This window comes from Anabrus simplex, chromosome 1 (assembly GCF_040414725.1).
Source record: "Anabrus simplex isolate iqAnaSimp1 chromosome 1, ASM4041472v1, whole genome shotgun sequence".
Classification (NCBI taxonomy): Eukaryota; Metazoa; Arthropoda; class Insecta; order Orthoptera; family Tettigoniidae; genus Anabrus; species Anabrus simplex.
In genome coordinates this window covers 1349599711-1349614077 of record NC_090265.1, presented here as the reverse complement: position 1 = coordinate 1349614077, position 14367 = coordinate 1349599711, and the positions used below count along the sequence as shown (strand labels likewise).

The 14367-nt window shown below is 40.4% G+C and overlaps 1 protein-coding gene across 1 annotated transcript in view; it reads right to left on the bottom strand.

Moving 5' to 3' along the window:
• The window catches only part of LOC136858336 (lachesin), a 1056232-nt gene that overhangs the window by 135836 nt on the left and 906029 nt on the right, over positions 1 to 14367 (bottom strand). Inside the window, exon 6 of the mRNA XM_067137802.2 lies at positions 13690 to 13838. Coding sequence (XP_066993903.2) covers positions 13690 to 13838 — 149 coding nt within the window. The remainder of the gene's footprint in view (positions 1 to 13689; positions 13839 to 14367) is intronic.

Sequence of the window (14367 nt, the reverse complement as noted above, 5' to 3'; positions counted from 1 at the left end):
CTGATAAAGGAATTCCATCGCCTCAAGAAAGAAAAAATCCTGTTTTGGACAGATCTAAGAATTTCTGTGGCACTATAGCTCATTAGGGAGCTTTGCTCGCCAAGGCGACTGCTGCTCAGTCAGGTACCGTGCATGTATGTTGGATTACCATGTGATCATTTTTAAGGAATCCTCAACGACATTGTTTTTTGATTCGTGAACGGGTCTGTTGCCTCTCAAATCAGACGGCCTTCAGTTGGACTCACAAAACTGAGATATCCTCTTCTTCTCCTCAGTACGAAATTTAATTTCTTGTACTGACCGGGAATTGAATTCGGGGCAGAACTCTACCCCTATAACTTGAGATGCCTTTCATTTAGATGAATAGAGGCAGCATATCACAAGAATGATACAAATTATTACTTATTTAGGAATTTGGCTTTCCAATTAGGAAGACCACCTTCCCGGTCGCAGCAGATATTTTAAAGTTGCTGATTAATACGAATAAAATACTCCTTCGATTACTCTGGCTGTCAACATTTCGCATACATGGAATTTCCCCTGGATCTCTCCCTTACATTTGATGATAAGTGCCGGTTGACATATTTGTTTCATGGGACATAAGTGTTGATATCTCCGGAACTCCTCTCTAATTCGGAAGATTGCCATTGAATGGACACTTCACACTCTCCAATGGCTAGTATTTATCTCAAAACGAATAAAGGATAGTATGAATTCTAAGAAAATGCATTAGTACTAAAATAAAACAATTCAGAAAACAGTTTTCGTTGATTACCTTCGATTTTTGCATGTTCATGTTGCACTGAAAGGGAAAAGTCTCTCTCACTTGCCGCGATGGATGGGTGACGCAATAGCTTAGATCCTTTCCAACAGATCACGTATGACCTAGGCCGCAATAGCTCAATGGTAGAGCCGACGCAAAATCGGGAGGTTGTGTGTTCAGATCCCACAAATTTCTAGTTGGCCATAATTGTTCAGGACTTAACATCTCTTCAATATGTACTACATGTACGTAACACGACCTAGTAGGTTCAATAATATCATTATACGTATTTACTCAGATTTTTATACACGAAAGTATTGATGCCTACAGTTTACTTTAACAGGATAGGAACGACATTTGTAGATATGTAGTAGGCCTATTAGAACTAGACCATCGAGAAGTTTCTTAACCTGGTCACCTGATGATGATGATGATGATTGTTGTTTAAAGGGGCCTATCTCCAGGTCATCGGCCCTAACGTGGTCTCCGATGGCTCCAAGCGAAATAATAATAATAATAATAATAATAATAATAATAATAATAATAATAATAATTATAATAATAATAATAATAATAATAATAATAATAATAATAATAATAACAACCGTGCCCGGTCAGCTTACGTGGGGGTCTGGTTCTGAAATGAGTAGGAGCTAGGCATAACCCTGCGTAAGACACTGGGGTGGAGGCCCTCAACCCGACACGGCGCGTTCCATATGGCTGATAGGGGAAGCTCCTGTAGATATGCAGGACAGGTGTGAATAAGGCTTAGCCAAATAAGCACCCGCGGATCAAATGAGGTAAACAGAGAAATGGTCAACAGCCTCGACGGCAGAAGAGGACATATCCCAATGGCAGAGAGGGCGGAAGAACCGAATTAAATCCAATTCGCGTCTGACTTGTAGCAAGCGGCAAGTGGTCAGCGGCTGATCACCAGAGGTGCAGCTGTAAATATGCTCCAGGAACTAACAATCCCTGGTTCTACACCACTAGCGAAAGCTAGAAGATTGCTTACAAGCAGACATGACTCGTACAAGTAAAGACAAAATTACCCCAGGTGGACAATCCACCCACTCTAAAGTGGCAACCAAGCATTCGGATTCTGGGGAGCTTGGGCGAATACGAGAGAGCAAGTCGGAGTGCTCTGATAAACTTCCACGAAAGACTCACACTTTCATTGGCACATTCAACATTCAGACACTGATTCAAACAGGAAAACTGCACAATCTCACAACAGAACTTACAAAGCAGAAAATCCAAATTCTGGCCCTACAAGAAACACGCTTCACCGATTCAGAAACGATGGATTACAATAATGATAGGATCTTCAAAAGTGGAATAAACAAGAACATTGGTAAAGGAGCAGCATTGTTAGGAATGGCCTTCTGTGTAGACAAAAATGTTTTGGATTCAGTAATAGAGGTGAAACCCATCAACAATAGGCTTATGACCTTAAGAATCAGGCATACAAACAAAAAATACACCTTTATTAATGTGCATACACCAACAAATGGAGACAATAAAAAGGAGCCTGAAAAAACAGAAATATTCTGGGAAGAACTTGAAACAGAAATGGCCAAAATCCCTAAAAATTATGTGAAAATTCTACTCGGTTATTTCAATGCACAGCTTGGCAGGGAATGCAAATACAGGAGGACAGTGGGAGACTATCCAGCCCACAGATTCACCAATAAAAATGGCACACGCCTCATTGAGTTATGCCAACAAAATAACCTCAAAATTATGACAACATCACTCCGGAAGAATCCCAAGAAACAAAAAACTTGGCGATCACCCATCCATCATTTAGGAGAATTTCAGATTGATCATGTGGCAATATCATATGACTACCAAAAGGAAATTCATGATGTGCAAGTGCGCAGAGGTGCTAACATCGATTCGGATCATTATTTAATCAGAATCAAAATTTAATTCACATCCAAAGGGAAATTCAACAGGAAAACATCGGAGATTCCAAAATTTGATCTACACAAAATCAAGGACTCCAAAATTTCAGAAGAATGGGAAAAAAGACCTGCAGAGAGCTGGAAGAATTTCCAGACTAAGATCATCGAAACGGCGAAGGACCTAATCCCTCTTCGCAAGAAACCAAAACATCCTTGGTGGAATCAAAAATGTGAGACCGCACTAGAAGGAAGGAAAAAGGCATTTCAAAACTACAATTGTAACAAATCAGAAGAAACACAGAAGAAATTTTTCGAAGTTCGCAAGCATGTATCAAGACAAAATAAACGGAAATACGCAATGTCCAACTGAAGTCAATTGAAGACAACTTCAAAAATTACAACACACACGATTTCTACAAGACCTTTGCGAACCAAATTAAAGGATATTCCCCACAGAACCTTTGCTTTCGGAAGCACGATGGTAAACTAGCCTTGAAAAGTAAGGAAAACTGCCAAGAATTAGCTACATATTTTTCACAGCTTTTAAATTGTCCAGAACACAAAAAGAGATTCCAGAAAGTACAGCCAGAAATCATACCGGAAAATTCGTCACCCCCAATTCAAGAAGAAATTTATTCACATATCAAGAAACTTAAAGACAACAAAGCATCAGGGGAAGACGGAATCGTAGCTGAACTGCTGAAAAAATTAGGCCCAAATTCACTCAGAGAAATTACACAAATAATCCAAAACATTTGGCAAACCGAAAAGCTCCCGGATGACTGGAAGATTGCTCTAATCCATCCACTACATAAAAAAGGCAGCAAGTTAGACGTAAACAATTACAGAGGAATCTCACTTGTTGTATCAGTCACATACAAAATACTATCAGCCCGTCTCTTGCATAGAACACAACAACAATTAGAACCCAAATTATCAGAATTTCAAGCAGGATTCAGACCAAACAGGTCATGCCCAGAACAAATTTTCAACCTTAAAACCACACATAAACTACGAGCCCTCAGACAAAAGCCTACAGTATGCACATTTGTAGATTTCAAAAAGGTATATGATTCGATAGACAGACCATCACTATTCCAAATTCTAGAAGAGGGAGGACTAGATCCCAAAACCCTAGAACTCACAAAACAAACACTAACGGGCACAAAATCTAAAGTGAAATTTATGGGAGAAACTTCTGAACCCTTCGACATTCAAACAGGTGTGAGACAAGGTGATGGACTCTCCTATTCTGTTCAACGTCGTCCTAGACAAGGTTATGGAAGAATGGGAGAAAGAACTCAAGAAACGTGAATCTTGGAAACCGATCCGATTGGGCTTTCCCAAAAACAACCTCTACGTACCATACCTCGCATTTGCGGACGATCTGGCGACTTTAACAGCGGATGAGTAGACTGCCATCAAGCAGCTTGAGATACTTAAGGAATGTGCAGAAAAAGTGGGACTATAGATTTCATTTGAGAAAACTAAATTCTTCTGTTCAAAGACAGATATCACCAGCCTAAGAACAAAATACGGTAAAATCGACCGGGTCTCGTACTTTAAATACCTCGGAGAATTCATCGAACCGACAGGCCTTTTCGATTTTCACGCCAGATAAATACTGAGGCTGCACCATAATTAAGTATTCCTTCCTAGTACTAGTCCTGTCCTACCCCATCGTCGTCGTAAGACCTGTCTGTGTCGTGGTGACATAAAACAAGTAAAAGGAATGTTCTATCGACAATCATTTTGGTGTCAACTGTAATGGTTTTGCAACTTGTGGAAGTAAATTTTACACAATTACTCAGTAAGAAGAATATCTTCTCCCTATGTATTTCAAAGATCTGTGAATCAAATAATTTTCTGTTTCTTTTATAGCTCATGGTTCATGGGTTATTGAAGTCATGTCCTACTTCGTGAACCATGGGCAACGGCTGAGTGGTCTAGTACGGTGTCCTGAGAGTCGGGATACCATTTGCTACGGAATGGGAGCGGGCATATCGTGAGCCATGGTCCTCATTGTGCTCAGGCCAATAAGGCTATACAATCCACCGGTGGTCCCTAACCCGTTAGAGGAGAGATCCTCGGTTGGGCTATGTGTAAGTAGGGTAGCATCCTGCTTCACGAATTTATCGAGCTCAAAACATGTCAAGCAAGCCTCGGACCTATGGGGGTAACGCAGTCCCATTCCCATTTGACAGGCGAGGGACTCCTTGGAAACAACTTGGCGAAAGAAATGGAATTCGATGGGGAGCTACCAATGTTAATGGGTCTTACGGAAGAAAGTAGAACTGCCTGAGTCAGCAAAGAGGATGCATCTGGATGTGCTAGGAGTAAGTGATATTCGGTTAAGGGGAGATATAAAGTGTACTTGACGGGTGTTAAAAAGTGAAGAACCGGGCGAGTTGGCCGTACGCGTAGAGGTGCGCGGCTGTAAGCTTGCATCCGGGAGATAGTAGGCTCGAATCCCACTATCGGCAGCCCTGAGGATGGTTTTGCGTGGTTTCCCATTTTCACACCAGGCAAATGCTGAGGCTGTACCCTAATTAAGGCCACGGCCGCTTCCTTCCAACTCCCAGGCCTTTCCTATCCCATCGTCGCCATAAAACCTATCTGTGTCGGTGCGACGTAAAGCCCCTAGCAAAAAAAAAAGTGAAGAGCAGTGTGGGATAGGGCAGTTCATCACAAACACTACTGCACGCAATATAGTTTCTTTGAGGCACGTAAATGAGCGAATGATGTGGATAGATTTGGCAGTTGGAGGAATTAAGACGAGAATCGTCACAGTGTATTCACCATGTGAGGGTGCAGATGAGAAGGAAGATGACAAGATTTACGAAGCATTGAGTGACATAGTAATCAGGGTCAAGAGCAAGGAAACGTTAGTGTTAATGGGAATTTTCAATGCGAGAGTTGGAGATACAGGGTTTCTCACCCAAAGTGAGAGCGGAGCAGGTAGAAGGTTGAGCTGGTCAGACGAGTACATGGCAACTCGCTAAGCTTGGGGCCGAGAGAGTGCCTGAACGAATCGCATGTAAATTGTAAAAGGAAGCACGGATAATAACACATAGTGAAAGTAAAATAATCACTCACCTTGTCACAGAAGATGTTGAAAATGTCCCCCACCTGCATCCACACATTTCTGGCATCGTTTAAGTAATGTTTCATTCATATGCATTAGTATATCGACCGAGATAGCCTCAATTTCTCTCGTGATATTTTCTTTTAGTTCATTTAGAGTGTGAGGGTTTGTTTAAAACACCTTATTCTTCAACTTACTCCATAACTAAATATATCAAACCGCAAGATATGGGGATCTTGACGGCCACAAGGGTTTAATAATTACCCTGTTGTCGAAAATTTACTCAATTAAACTTTAAGACTCGTTAGCTGTATGTGTGGTTGACGAGTCTTTCTGGAAATATCCTGACAGCCATTCATTGTCCGTTAGTTGTTCGAAAAATGGTACGAGAATATCATCCCTATATCCGTGTCCATTGATTGTGGTTTCAAATAACACAGGCCCTATTATCCTGCGTGCAGTTACTGTCACCCACACTCCCATTATCACATCATGTAGGGCTGTTTCATGTATACAATTTTCAGGCTTGTTTTTAAGACCAGTACCTGTTCTTCTGACTTGAAACATGTCCACTTAAATGGAACCATGCTTTATCAGAGAAAATTATCACGACCACATCATCAACATTTTAACACTTCTATAGCTCGCCACGCGGCGGGAAGAGAAATTTGTGTTTCCTGCGAAAGTTGTTTGAGCGATTTTGTAGGAGTATGTTCTATTTACAGTTTCTCTACCTGGAATGTTCGCACCAGGGAATTTTACCATACACCGCCATCTAACTTCTCTACAGGAATTTGTCAATACGTACATGTCGTATATGAAAACGTTTTGTTCTAATATATGCGCAGTTTGAGACATTATTGAAACAATAGGCTTTAACAATTACGAGCAACATGTTATAATTTTTGTAAACACAAATAACAGTCAAACCTAACCACATACACGTCGTAAACAATAATCACTAACACGTACACACGTTATAAACTTATAACGCTTATAACTTAAAATAAGCTATTAACGAAATAAAAAAAAAAAAAAAGTTAGTCGGCAAATCTTGCTTGGCAACTGTCTCGGCTCTGCGTTGAGATGTGCTCGTCAGACCCTCAACTCGCCCTTCTAACCGCTGTGCTCCGCCGGCCGGCCGGCCGGCCCCACCTTGAGTGCGAGCCGTATAGTACTGAAGGATACGAAAGGGTGACTGGTAAATGTGGGAAAGACATGGAAGCTAACAGGTATGGGAAGTGTTCGCTGGACTTCTGTGCTAGTATGGGTTTGCCACTTACGGATACATTCTTCAAGTATAAGGCTTTTCACTGCTACAAATAGGAGGCTAGGGGTATGAGATCCATAATAGACTATATCTTAACTGACTTTGAATTCAGAAAGTCTGTTAGGAATGTACGAGTTTTCCGGAAATCTTTCGATAATACAGATCACTATCTGATGTGTAGTGAGCTAAGTATATCTAGGCCCAGGATAGAGAAAGTGAGATTTGTCTGCAAACGAATACGGATAGAAAATCTCCAGGACGAAGAAATTAGACAGTAATACATGGATATGATCAGGGAAAGTTCCGAACAGTGGACAGTAAGCAGGTTCAGGATATAGAAAGAGAATGCTTTGCGTACAGGTTACTGTAGTAGAAACAGAAAGGGAATGCCTTGGAACAACTGTGTGTAAAGACAGGAAAAAGCGAACATCTTGGTGGAATGATGAAGTGAGAGCAGCTTGTAAACGTAAAAAGAAGGCTTATCAGAAATGGCTCCAAACAAGGACTGATACAGACAGGGAGTTGTACGTAGATGAAAGAAACGAAGCGAAACAAATCCAAAAAGAAGTCAAGATAAAACTTTTGTAATAACCTGGAAAGGCTAGGTCAAGCAGCAAGGAAACCTTTCTGGACAGTAATAATCTTAGGAAGGGAGAAGAAAAATGAAATGAACAGTGTTTTGTGTAATTCAAGTGAACTGATAATAGATCCCAAGGAATCACTGGATAGGTGGAGTGAATATTTTGAAAAACTTCCCAACGTAAATGGAAATCTTCCTGGTCGTGTCGTGAACAACCGAGCTCAAGGGGAGGAGGAAGCTAATGTTGCTGAAATTATGCCTGCGGAAGTGGAAATGCTGGTAAATAATAGATGAAATTAGACCTGAAATGGTGATGAGTAGGCGAAGGTAGGGGTGAAATGGCTTCATAGAGTAATACGATTAAAATGGAGTGCTGTAAGGTACCTTCATATCGGACAAAAGCAGTAATTGCACCTATCTATAAGCAAGGAAACAGAAAAGATAGCAACAACTACTGAGGTATCCCACTGATTAGTACTTATATCAGGCAAAGTATTCACTGGCATCTTAGAAGGGAGGGTGCGATCAGTGGTCGAGAGGAAGTTGGATGAAAACCAGTGTGGTTTCAGACCACAGATGGGCTGTCAGGATCAGATTTTCAATATGCGCTAGGTAATTGAAATTGCTATGAGAGGAATAGACAGTTTCGTACATCTAGAGCAGGGCCTCTCAGGGTGCATGCACCAGTGCATTGCACGGTGCAAAAGACGGCTTCGCTTGGTTGACCAGAATGCAGAATCTCACTCCTCGATATGGAGCAATAGCGCTGTCTCTCTCTTTCCCCACGCCTGTCTCGCTCGCTCTGCCTCTCTCCCTCTTCCTCACTTGCACCGTAGCACACCAAATCCGAGCCGAGTTGAGCCAAGCTTAACCGAGTCGCACCTAGACGACGCGCTTGTCCGAGCCAAGCCGAGTGGGACCGATGAACTGTGCACAGGATCTCTGCGCCTCAGTTTGCCCGCGTTAGATTTTGGGCGTTTGAGAAGCTGTGATCTAGAGAACGCTTATAACAGGGTACTGAGGGAAAAGAATGTTCGCCATACTGAGGGACTATGGATTTAAGGGTATATTATTCAAATCAATCAAAGGCATGTATATTGAAAATTTGTCTGCAGTAAGAATTGAAGGTAGAATGAGTTCTTCGTTCAGGGTCATAACAGGGGTTAGACAAGGCTGTAATCTTTCACCTTTGCTGTTCGTAGTTTACATGGATCATCTGCTGAAAGGTATAAAGTGGCAGGCAGGGATTCAGTTAGGCGGAAATATAGTAAGCAATCTGGCCTATGTTGACAACTTAGTCTTAATTGCAGATTGTGACGAATGCCTGCAGTCTATTATCTCGGAACTTCAGTATAGGTGCAATGACTTTCGTGTGAAAATTAGCCTTTCGAAGAGTAAATTGGTGTCAGTAGGTAAGAAATATGCCTTTGCTGGTGGGATGTAGTATTTACAGTGCACTGTGTCTTCTGGTATGGGCTAGAATAAATTTGTTACTTTCATTGAAACTGACTGAGGTATGAGCGATGCTAGTAAATCATTCCTTATACAGCCAGTCCCTGTTATGAATGGTGTGAAAATATCGCTCATAGGGTCAGTTGGTGCATGCATTTCAGTGGGCTTGGCAGAGTGATATGTAATAGCAACTTCTGGCTCAGTAAGGAAAGCAACGGTAAACTATATCACTCTTCATTTCCCTAGTATGCATCTTCAGTGACACCTAGGCTATTTATGACAGCTGTTGGTGGAGCTGTAGAGGATCAAACCGGCCTTCGGGCTGAATACCCAACATACAGGTAAGAAATCCAGGAGAAATGAATATCAGATATGTGATACAAAAGTGAAACAGGTAGATAATTTCAAGAATTTAGGATGTGTGTTCTCTCAGGATGGTAATATAGTAAGTGAGATTGAATTAAATAGCAGTAAAGGTAATGCAGTGGGCTCGCAGTTGCGATCAGCAGTATTCTGTAATAAGGAAGTCAGCTCCCGGACGAAACTATCAATACATCGGTTAGTTTTTAGACCAACTTTGCTGTACGGGAGTGAACTTTGGGTGTACTCAGGATATTTTATTCATAAACTACAAGTAACCAACATGAAAGTAGCGAAATTGATTGCTGGTAGAAACAGGTGGAAACAATGGCAGAAGGGTACTCTGAATGAAGAGATAATGTGTAAGTAATGAACTCGATGGATGGAGCTGTACACATAAACCGGTTTCGCTTGTGGAGTCGTATGAGGCGAATTGAAGGAGATAGGTTACCTAGAAGAATAATTGACTCTGTTATAGAGGGTAAGAGAAGTAGAGGAAGACCAAGGCGACGATGGTTGGACTCAGTTTCTACCAATTTAAAGATAAGAGGTACAGAACTAAATGAGGCCACACACTAGTTGCAAGTAGGGAAATGTGGCGATATTTAGTAAATTCACAGAGGCTTGCAGACTGAACGCCGAAAGGCAAAATGGTCTATAATGTGATGTATGTTTCGTAGCTCTCCTTCGTCAGTTGTCTACCCTTTTCGATATCGAGGGTAAAATGTTTACAAAAAATATGGATTCTTTACTTTTTCATTCTGGAAAACAATTACAAAATGGAGAAAGAAGACACAAAATTATCACAAATTTAGAATCAACACATTTATTTAACCTAGGACATAGCCATTAATTTCTCTCATTCTTGTAATTGTAATTTTCTCTAATGTATACGACATTTTAACACTTAAATGACTAATATTTTGCAGTCCTTCTGTTTTAAGGCTGACACATAACTTCCTATCATTTCGCAAGATTTTCTAAATCAGTTAAATTCAATTAAAGCCTGAAACTGACTTAAATTAACTAATAAATAGTGTCTTCAAGGCCGGCTTCATGAGTCGCTCTAGCTAGCTCCGTTACTGGCCTTGACTATCGCTTGTGAATCCTTGCATAAAGCTGTAATTGAAAAGTTCCTCCATAATTCCGCTGGGACACTGTCACCCCATGATACGGATATAAAGCTGTGTACCGTAATTATCGCATTTCCATTTTCAGATTTATTGTTTTGTTAACCTTGCTAATGGGTTCATAACAACATGTTTGTTGGTGAGAGTTGATAATAATGCGCTAATTCGTTGGTGTTTTGTTAAGTAGTGTAGTGATTCGGATTTTCGATTGTGTTTACATATCTTCGAATGTGTGGTATTGTTGTGTGCCGTTTTGTACATCGAATAGAATAAAAGCAAATAGACACTATTATTTCACGGAATTCCTACAAAAAAGGACAAAGATAATGGGTGGCTCAAAGCGATTTCTTGCGGACGGTAATTTGCTTTTGTGTTACGTCTAACCTATATTTCAAAGAAGATTATTATTTATCTATAGACAAAATTAGGAGACTAAAAACGGGTTTTTTTTACAATCAGTGATCTCTAATTATCGTACGACTCCTCAACTGAATGGTCAGCGTGTTGGCCTTCGGTACAGAGGGATACAAGTTCGATTTCCTGCTAGATCGGGGATTTTAATCGCGTGTGATTAATTCTTCTGGCTCAGGGCTCGGTGGTTGTACTAATAAATAACAATGTTTTCGAAGATAGCGAGGTGCCGGAATTTTGTTCCGCAGGAGTCCTTTACCGACTCGAAGCTGACGTATTTGTGCACCTTCAAATACCACCGGACTGAGCCAGGATCGAACCTTTCAAGTTGTGGTCAGAAGGCCAACACCTGTACCGCCTGAGCCACTCAGGCCGGCTGGTGTTCGTACTTGTCCTAACATTGTCCTCTTCATATTCAGAAAACGCACCACATCACCAATCATCACATAAACACGCAATGGTTATTATATCCCTCCGTATAGGATTGGCGGCGTCACAAAGGGCAGGTGGCCGTACAACAGGGCCAAATCCATGTGTGCGACACAGTTCGCACCCGCTACTCCACAGTTGTGGGAAAAGCGGTAAAGGAAGTGGAAGAAGAAAGGTTCCCTAACTATCCTAGTCATGAGGTGACTAGTACCAAAAGTTCCCGAAGAAAACAACTAAAAGCGCATCCAAATCCCGATGCAAGCTGTTCAGTATCCAATAATGAATGTATAGGCAATTTTGAATCTGAAATTGATATAGGGGTAAGCCATACGTCCATCGAAACTAATAATAATATTAGCAATTTTTATTTAAAACTCTAGTGCAAAATACGAACGAAATTTCAACTGTCATTATAGTGTGTATTAAAATTTAAATGCAAACACGTTTGAGTTACCATATTTATGTTATTCACATACCGATTTGTTCATAAAGCTCCCCTGAATACTTCAGTAGGAAAATTAAGAATATATTTTGACCACGCCCACTTCCTGACTGCAGCACTTGAATAATTACAAGATTCTCATAGAACAATAACGCTTTCTAATATCAGAAGACAATCGTACTGAATAATGTCCTTGTGGTGAGCTCTACGATGTATCCAACTACTAAATATAACAAACGTTCTTGGTCTTATTACTCACAATTCATGAATGTTAGCAGGACTTCTCCATCACTTAGCAAATTTACGCACTATTTTGGCAAACATCAACGAATGTAGCCTTTGGGATGAATCATTTTGACAATATTAACCTACATTATAATCCCCATACCTGCAAATTAAGATGAATGGCGATCAAAGTCAATATCTTGTCTACAGAGAGGTAATAATTCCACTTATCAAACGTAGGCATCCAGAGACACATGTCGATCAATGAAACTACTCTGATAACAATGCATGGATCCGTTTGTTAAGGCGGGCATTAGGACTGTATTATAGATCTTATAGGCCGTGGTTTCTTCCAGTAGAATTTCACTTCCATTGCCAGATAGCAATATATTCGTACTTTTTAAAATTGCAGGCAGGCTTTCTAGATATTACCATTTCACAAGACCAGCAGTACGGTAGGTGAGGGCAAACGTTTATTAGGTATTATTAGTATTATAATTATTATATTAAGAACGAAAAAAATATTTCCGGTGTCGACTCAGTCTATAAAACCTTTACGTTTTTCCCTCGGACTCAGCGAGGGATCCCACCTCTACCACCTCTAGGGCAGTGTCCTGGAGCTTCAGACTTTGGGTCGGGGGATATAACTGGTGAGAATGACCAGTACCTCACCTGCTATGCTGAACAGAGGCTTTGTGGAGGGATGGTAAGATTGGATGGGGCAGGCAAGGAAGAGGGAAGGAAGCGGCCGTGACCTTAAGTTAGGTACCATCCCGGCATTTGCCTGGAGGAGAAGTGGGAAACCACGGAAAACCACTTCTAGGATGGCTGATGTGGGAATCGAACCCACGTCTACTCAGTTGACCTCCCGAGACTGAGTGGACTCCGTTTCAGCCCTCGGACCACTTTTCAAATTTCGTGGCAGAGCCTGGAATCGAACCCGGACCTCTGGGGGTGGCAGCTAATCACACTAACCACTACACCGCAGAGGCGGACACAGTATCGTTTTCACCTAGGACTAATTTATGCTCGCCTTATGAATAGGTGCGAACAGGGATTTATTTTGTAGTAGGGGGGATATAACGCAATGAAGAATATCTATGCACACAGAATGTATTTGAATCAAAATTAAATATTAGAATGATTTTTCGGGAAATGAAGAATTTTTCTTCCGTTATTGAGGCAATCGCTTTCAAGCCATAACTTCTAACTGCATGTGGTTTCAGAGTTTGAATTTTGTGAGAGATGAACCTTAGTGTTACACGTACTGTATAGATATTCTTAGACATGTAACTTTTCAGCCACAATGACATGTAAATTATCAATAAATTCAAGTCAATTCAAAATGCACCTTTGTTTTTATTACTATAAATTTTCGTATTCTTACGTATAAAATAACTGTAATGGGTATGGAATCAATGTAATGATATGCGTTGAAATTAAATTGTAGTTAGAGCCTATGCAATCAATTATGAACTGGGCACTTACTGATGGACTAATGATATTCCATGAAATAGAAATATGTCAGGCTGACGTCGATTTATTTATTATAGACAAGTGAAACACAATAATAGTCTCTACATCTAATGGGAAAAGTGGATATCCTATAAAGGAGTTCCGAATGTGTGTACTTACCGTACAAGCGTATGGTGCCGTCCGCATGTCCCAGCGAGTTTGTAGACACACACATATAGGTACCCAAATCTCGTTTACTGAAGGACCGTATCGTTAACTTGAGGTGCACTTTATACGAGTTTCGCTCTTCTTCAATAAAGTGCTTCCGCCTGTAAAGAAGGAGGAACTCAATTTTAGTATCATATAACTTATTTCATACTTTAAACATGAAACTCGTACTGAAAGTGAACATAGACTTTAGTAATGGAAAGGAAAGATGTTGAAAGGAGGTGAAGAAAAAGAAACGTGTATGACTGGAAGGCAGAAACAACGTAAGAGTTTCTAAAAGAGAAAAGCAGCTTTCGATGGCTGCGTATTAAAGCCCGCTTATCGAGACGATATAAAGCAATTTAAATTTATCCTGGTAAGGTAGAAGAGAAATATAAAAGGAGTTGCTACATGATACTAAAAAAAACCTTTTCTAAAGTAGGAATTTATTTCATTTAATGCTGACGGAGTTTAAAATCTAATGAGTATTTTCTCATAATTAGGTGCCAGAAGGTATTTTTATTATAGGAACTAAGACTGAAATGTACTAACGTAGGTTTTCATTCATAATTCATAAAAACAATTAACAGTAAATTTTCTCACGATAGATGAAAGAAAGAAAGAAAGAAAGAAAGAAAGAAATGTGTGTCC